At 27.1% G+C, this 8,384-nt stretch overlaps 1 protein-coding gene across 1 annotated transcript in view; it reads left to right on the top strand.

Annotated features, from left to right (window-relative positions):
• The window catches only part of LOC105627412, a 15,805-nt gene that overhangs the window by 2,317 nt on the left and 5,104 nt on the right, over nt 1–8,384 (top strand). The window contains exons 3-9 of the mRNA XM_012208695.1: nt 1,100–1,282; nt 1,386–1,599; nt 1,905–2,122; nt 2,212–2,397; nt 2,658–2,808; nt 3,398–3,604; nt 7,737–7,795. Coding sequence (XP_012064085.1) covers nt 1,100–1,282; nt 1,386–1,599; nt 1,905–2,122; nt 2,212–2,397; nt 2,658–2,808; nt 3,398–3,604; nt 7,737–7,795 — 1,218 coding nt within the window. The remainder of the gene's footprint in view (nt 1–1,099; nt 1,283–1,385; nt 1,600–1,904; nt 2,123–2,211; nt 2,398–2,657; nt 2,809–3,397; nt 3,605–7,736; nt 7,796–8,384) is intronic.

Raw genomic sequence — 8,384 nt, 5'->3', positions numbered from 1 at the left:
TACTCTATTCGTTTCTATAATTATATATATATATATATAATTATATATATATATTATAGTAAAGTAATAACTATATATATAGTAATAGTGTGTGTGTGTGTGTGTGTGTGTGTGTGTGTGTGTGTGTGTGTGTGTGTGTGTGTGTGTGTGTGTGTGTGTGATATTATTCACGAAAATTGTGTGTTTAATCAGTAAAATAGATAATGCGTAAGAATCAGACTAATCTTTAGGATTCTTTAAAAGGATCCTAAAGATTAGTCTGATTAAGCACTTACATACAGACAATTTACATGTTATTGATACATCACATACTATACATCAATATCTCATGCGCATACACATACATAAATTTTCATATAACAATAATTAAACGTCTAAGAATTTTAAGAATTCCACATTGTTTCTTCGTGCAAACTAATCTATAGATTACTATTTCGTAAGTACAGATTGCACAACTTTTATATGAAGCAAATCACGACAACTCTGAAACGCAATATTGAACTAAAAAATGATAAAGAAGATTTCAATTTCAAAATTTTTGTCGTTCTCAATACACATAAGCTCACATAAGCTCTACCTCAGACATGTATTAATATATATTAATATGTTTATATATATTAATATATTTTAATCCTGGAAAAGGATTTTCGAATCAATAAAAGAGAAAAGATAATTGTTATACAAAAATTATATGGTTTAGTCAGTAATACAGACGACTTTAGGATCTCCTTAATTTGTCTTTTCAATATGGTATACCTAATTTTCTTTTTCCGTTGTTTTTTTTATCGTTTATAACTATTTTATTAATAAAGATACATGCTCAATATCGTTATGTTATTCCTTAATATTTAACTTTTTGATTGAAAAAAAATTATTTATTATATATTCATTTGTATGAAAATTATAAACAATCGAATTTGGCTTGGATATATGCCTACCATACCTAAATGTGCTTTAAATGTTAAATATGTAAGACATGTAAAATAGATCTTTCAGATGTGTAAGTTTTTTTAGAATCGCTTCTAAATGCTAATTTTATGTAACTAAATTTATTAATTAAACTATTAATGTCGATGCTCTAATTTTATTGTTTTTTTAGAGTCTAAGCAAGACAAATAGAGGAAATATATTATTGTCGCCAATATCCATAAAATTAGCATTAGTGCTCCTTTATGAGGGAGCTCAAGATCAAACCGCATATGAACTTGCCGGAGCCATGCAACTTCCCGTCAGTTCGCCGGCCATTCGAGAGAAGTTTAATAATATTGTGAAATCTTTGCAGGTAAATCATATATTAATGAACAAATCAAAATTAGTATTTTTTTTTAATTATAATATTTTTGTGTATATAATTCATAAATTTATAAAGAAATATTCATTTACAGGCCCCGTCTTCTGCGTACATTTTAAATCTAGGATCACGAATTTATATCGATGATAATATATTGACCAGACAACGTTACGCAGCGACGATAAAAACATTTTATAATACTGATGTGATCAACGCTAATTTGTCTGACACGCACGCAATTGCGATTAAAGTTAATTCTTGGGTCAATAATATTACGAATGGACATATTGAAAAGATGATAGATGATGGTAAGTTTCCTTAGAACTATCTTGATTGATATATTTTCGAATTTAATGTTTTCAAGCTCGTTGATACAGTCCATAAAATATAAGAAAATATAAGTATTCAATTGAATTAAAAAAAATTTTCGATTTAATTTTCTAATGCAAACATATATATAATAATAATAATAATAATACAAACATATGTAATCTTAATATCTGAAATCTCATAAAATAATATCTTACTCTTCTCTTGACAAAAGTAGAGGACTTTAATTGTTATAAGTTTTAATTATTAAATTTAAACAATGTTTATTTATTTTTTGTTGCAGAAAAAGGTCTAGAGGATTCAGTGATGCTGATTGTAAATGGATTATTTTTCAAAGGAGCTTGGCGCCGCAAATACTTCGCTCCCGAGAATAGTCGAGTTTCCAAATTTTACATAAATGCTAATGAGAGCATAAATGTACCGTATATGCATACTGTAAGTCGATTTTATTATGCCGAATCATCCAGGCTCGATGCAAAGATTCTGCGAATTCCATACGACGTACGTAATATCCTCAGATTTACTACTTGAATAAAATATTTCCAATCACATTATTGCTACGCAGAAATTATAAATGTAAAATCTTTCAGGGTTCAAAATTTGCTATGTATATTATACTACCGCACACGCTAACAGGTATGGATCACATTGTCAATGAGATTAATTCGTTTACATTGGCGAGAGATGTATGGGCCATGCAGGAATTGCCTCTTGATGTTTGGATTCCAAAGTTCAAGTTTGAATTTACGAGCCATTTGGAAAATACTTTGCGTGAAGTAATTTTCATACATTTTTATAAACACTGAATAAAGAGTTTTACAAAAACTGTTTATTACAAAAAAATTATTTATGCGATAAATTTAATAAGAGCTTAATGAATGTAGCGAAATTATAACTAAAAAGTCAGAATTATGGTTTCTACTACATGTAAAATTTGTATCTTTTTAATGATTTTTTTCAAAATGAATTTTTAATTCAAATTAAAAATAATTATCGTATTGATGTGGATGTAATATGTTTATTTTTTTTATAATAGCTTGGTATCCGCGATATCTTCGACGATACTGCGCTGTTGACGGGAATAGCAAAAACGAGACGGGTTTCCAGACGTTTGCGGGTATCCGATGTAGTACATAAGACTGGAATAGACATGAATGAAAATGGAACGACTGCTTACGCTGCAACAGGTATATGCATCTTAATAAATTACATATATAAATACATATAATTACATATATAAATTACATATATAAATATAAATAATTAATTAAATGCGTAAGGAAAGATGTGAAGTAGGTAGGAGAAATATGTATACATATAATGTGTATACAGATAGGGACAGCTAGGAATGTTTTAATATGCCTTTTCATCCCTTTTCATTCCTTCTGATACCTTCTTTTCTCTTTTTTTCATGTGTTCTCCGATACGTGTGTAATTTCATTAAGTAATTCTTGTCCCCGTTTGTACGTACAGTGCAATTTCGTAGTTTTTAAGTATTTTAAATATTTAATATTCTCAAATATTTTTAAATATTTTTTTTAATTACTTAATTATGTTTTTGGTCTTTTGTTTTACTATAAATAATTACATTAGTAATTTATTTAATAAAAGAAATATTATCTTATATATATAATATAATAATTTCTTTATTATATTTTTAATGTAGATTGTTCAAGTAGAGTAGAGAGAAAATGTTATTAAAAAATTTTATCTTATTTTTCTGTGTTTCTCTTTTTTCTATGATTTTTGCGTTTACATTTCTTCTTCTTAATATAGAAATACAGATTGGAAATAAAATAGAAGAAGGAACGTTTCATGCTAATCGTCCGTTCGTGTTTTACATTGAGGATGAGACCACTGGCACTATCCTTTATATAGGCAAAATTCAGAATCCTTTGAATACATCTGGGACTACTGGGAAAGTGCAACAGGAATTTCCATCGCGATTTAACCCGGATACAGCCATCGTAACTCCTAATTCCGGTAAACTACCGTAATGCCATTTAGTTATTAAGAAAATAATATCTCTGCGCTGTAATGGTAATGGGTAGAATATTACTTTGGTGCAATTCACTCCGAGATTAATATATTGATCTTTTAACTATATTAAATAAGATAAAAAAATTAAGAATACTACATACTACTGTATATTCTTCTTCTAACATTAATGCGGTTTACTAAGTTACGCAGGATATTTTTCTCCAAATTTCGAGATTATGTATCTTAAAACACATAAAAAAAGATAAATGGGATTAGTTTTTTTTTAGATAGAAGATTCTTTTCTATATATATTTCTATATACTTTTCTTTCTGTATTAATAGTAGTTGAAGAGAAAGCTCGGAGCTCGAAATTTGAGATAAAATACCCTGTACACATAGAATGTATTTTAAATTTAGGAGAAGGAAATGTTGGTTAGAATATAATTAACATATACCATTAACATGCATGCTGCTCTATATTAGTATTATAATGGATGACAGCATTTTAATAAATGTATTAAAATCCTAATGCAAATGATTTTTGGTTTAACTACGTATTCTATTTTTTTTTATTTATATATTGAATTATTTACACAGACAATTATTTTTATTCGATTTTTGATGAAATAAGAACAAGAAAAAAATTTTTTTTTAGGATACATTACATTTGCAATACTTTGAATATAATATCGTTATAAAAAGTCTTATTGCAATATTAAACATGCGATGTTTTAAATAAATTGTTATGGAAAGTTTATTATAATCTTTTATTATTATATGCAAAAAATTGTATCCAGTACTAATGTTAAATTTGCATAAAAGAGAATGTGAAGTTTTAGCTGTTTTTCAAAATGAAAAAGTTCCGAGATATGTAAATTATATATCGTATACTAAAAAGCTATTTAAGCGGGGTATCGCTTATCTTGAAAACTACATCGGAAATATAGGAGAAATTGCAAACGCAACCAAGTGTTCCTCTTCAATTTTAAAAATTTTGGATATTATAATATCCGATATAAAAATAATATAGACAAAAATAAGAGTCACAATTTTTTTTATATTGTGTTCAATTGCGTTAAAAGGGCAAAGCTTTTCTTTAAAAAAAAAATTAATTTCTTTCTTCTTGAATGAATGTCATAAAAAAAATGGCTTAAAAATGGAATGGTTATTATTAAAGTACTTTATAACAAAGATAAATACTTTTTAATTTTTTAAATAAACGTAATAAATTAAAAAAATTTTTTTTTAAATTATATTATTGTAAAATATTCTAACCATTTTTTTTTCAATATTTATTCAAAACGTTCTTTATCTTTAGATGATATTTACTTACAAAGAAAGAAACTGATTTACCTCTTTAATATGCAAGTGAATACTTACGAAAAGAATATAGCGTGTCTTTTATTTTTTTAACGTATCCAAATTTATTAATTGGAAGGGGATACTTGATTATGTTCCTTTATAAAAATTTTAAAGGTAATTTCTCTCATATTTCCGATGTTTCCCCAAGATAAGCAATACATCACTCGACTTAAGTAGCTTTTTAACTTCTAGAAATGACTTCATCATTAAAAACTGTTCACGGCTTTTACTAAAAAATGAGTAAATGAAAAATTCATCAATATTTACACATACATTGTATAGTCTTTCTGATGAGTAAAGTACTATATATTTATGCATTTTAATGTTCAACACTTTACATTTTCATCTTTAGTTCTTAAACATAATGTGTATAGATCCAGAATTTATTTCAAATTTAATTTTAAAGTGAATGTTGTAAATTTTCAATGTTCGTCCTTAAAGAATTTAATTTGTATTGTATAATTTGTATAACATTTCTCTTTTTCATTTTGGTAAATAAAGTCAAAACTTTCTTTTTTATTAATTCATTTATATTCGACATTTGATAGCAAATATCAAATAAAATAACATTAGATAAACATAGATAGCGTTAACTTTAGCAAATATTAATACATAATATTAATATATAATATTAATATATAATAATACCAAAGGAATGAAAAAGATTATTTATGTTAAATGAATTTATTAGATATAATGTAACAAGCCTTGCAAACATATTTATCTCATATTTATCTATCTTATTTTCTGAACATGAATATACTTTAGATAATTTCATAATTTTTTAATAATTAATTATGCGCATAGAAAAAGTATTTCTTTTATTTATTTATACGATTAATATTAAATATAAAAATTATAATATTCCTATATTAATTTCATCTTATTCAGTTATTATTATGTTAAAAAATTATATTGTGATTTACCGAATCTAAAATATTCAATTAATCAATTATTAATAAAACTAATTACTAATTTTTCAAGAAATGATCGATTACTTTTTTTCTGATTTTTCCTTCGTTGCTTAAATATAAATTATCGTCATGCATGATTGTATATACTTAGTACTTGAATTGTGAATTGTAACAGCTATTGATGTCATTGCTAATCGTATTCCGTTTCCTCTACATCCGTATCATTAATTATTATGGCTCTATGAATTGTTTGCTTTTATTTTGACCGAAGGTTATACCTTTATTGCAACATAATCGCAAAAGTTGTAAACGAATTCCAGTGAACATTCCTGTGACGCTCATGGAGCGTGACGTTAATAGTGAACGGAATTTTCAACGCAATACCTATACTTTCATGAGCTCTTTTCCAGCTTTAGCCGAATATATTTTATTTCATTTATTCTTTTTATTGTCTTCTTATTCATAATATCATTTGCACACATCTGAGAATTCACAATATCATTTTCATCAGCTAAAGAGAGCTGGATCGGGAAAAGATAATTCTATTATTTTTATTTTATTCTCCAACTCATTTTGTTTTGATCGTATCATCATCACAAATTACGCGAATTATCTCGCCTATCTATATTCTTGTGCACAATGATAATTTGTTGGCACGTCGGAATGTAATAACGTTTACATGACGAAAAGATAATTTAGCGGCAGAATCTAGGCGTAAAGTGGGGATGACTTGTCGGAAGTCTCGCTTTTATTATTAACACTCATCAATAATATTTCCGTTATATTCATATTTATCTGCTCGCCGGAGAGCCACGTACGCGAAATATTCAGATATGCCAGTTACGTACGTAATATCTTTACTGCTGTTATGGATCTCCTGGTGTCTCCTCGCAGGTAGCATTTGCAAAGAAAGAGTTTTAGATATCTTTTAGAAGTCTTTAAGCGTTAGGGAACATCTTCTTTGAATTTACAATTAGACATTCTTTAAGCATTTATATTGTCTGATGTTTCACAATAATATTTATGTAATCATTAAAAGATTTACTTTGTAGATTATCGAAATAATTCGATATTCGAAATAATGTAATTCAATCTTCGAATCTTTCATCAATTTTTCATATATTATCAACTTCGGAATTTCAAATTTTGCTTGTTTTTGTTCTTCTGGGAGTTTTGGTTCGTACGTAATAAATAAATATTCAATATTGTAATCTCAAACTTTGTCTGTGCTTCATCATAAATCAAAATCGACTGTACCGGACTGCATTTTCTGTGATTACATCATCGCTCGCAAGGTAACGCTCGTTAAAGTCACTTGACGTCCCTCAAGATTAGTTTTCCGCGTTATCATCCTTTACTATCTTCGCCGTTTGTTCGGATGCAAATGGAATTCCTACTAAATCGCTTTTAACTCGAGACAGGAATAAGACAAGGAAATTCTTTTCGACGCCAAGATACATGACGATCATTAGTCACTCCATATTTGTTTTTCCAATAGTTCCGATCGTTTTCCATGCTCAGAATTTTATATACGCGACTAATCGGCATACGAAATTGATTACATTGGGAGCTTTCCAGTAGAAGCATAAATCGACACAAGAATTATTTTGTCTTTGTTTCTTATTGATCAAAGGACAGGCTCTTGTCTCTTGTCTCAATTTGTGTCTCTTGTTGAAAAGCTCCCATTACATATATGCATGATATCCGCCTGACTAAACATAATCAGTAAATTGTATTTAAATATATCATTAAACACGATAGGAAATGTAGTGCGTCTAGAACAATGGCTATAAATGCATATGTATGATCTTATTTTTGCAATATGAAATCACACATTGTATTAATGTAATTTCCAATAGTTCCAGTTATACTCAGTACTGAGGATCGATACTCTTTTTTCAACATCGATCTCCTGCAGGTGAGAAAAGCATTTTTAGTAAAATGCAAACGATGGGAAAGATGGAAGCTGTATATACTTTGCATTATTGTCGGAAAAAATTAATGGATTTAAAAGGAATTGATACATGTAAAAGAGTGTGGACAAAAATATTATACATTTAAAATTTTTTAAATTAAAAATTAATTTCTTACTTTAAAGGCTTTTTATTTTTGGATGTCTAATAAAAAAAGTTATTTTTAGCTAATTTATTTGAAGATTATGTTCTGGATAATATTTGTTAAGATCAAGGCGACGCCTTAGCGACGCTATCCAAGGTCTGATAAGATTTGTAAATGGATCTTTTTATATCTTAAATTCGCTTTTATCTAAAACATTTCTTTCAAAAATATCATCTTCCTGAGTAAATCCATGGTCCCGACCTTTTTTGAACATCATGTATATTGTATATATTTAATGTAAATTTATTATACATATATATATATATATATATATATATATATATATATATATATAATAATTAACTAATATATAGTAAGTACGTACGTACTAATTAAGTTAAAAGGTTTTAAAAAAACTTTAAACCTTTACCTTTACCTTTAACTTTAAA

Source organism: Atta cephalotes (genome assembly GCF_000143395.1).
Source record: "Atta cephalotes unplaced genomic scaffold scaffold00009, whole genome shotgun sequence".
In the NCBI taxonomy this organism is placed as follows: domain Eukaryota; kingdom Metazoa; phylum Arthropoda; class Insecta; order Hymenoptera; family Formicidae; genus Atta; species Atta cephalotes.
Note: the sequence above shows the minus strand (reverse complement) of the source record. Positions and strands in the feature narration are given on the sequence as shown.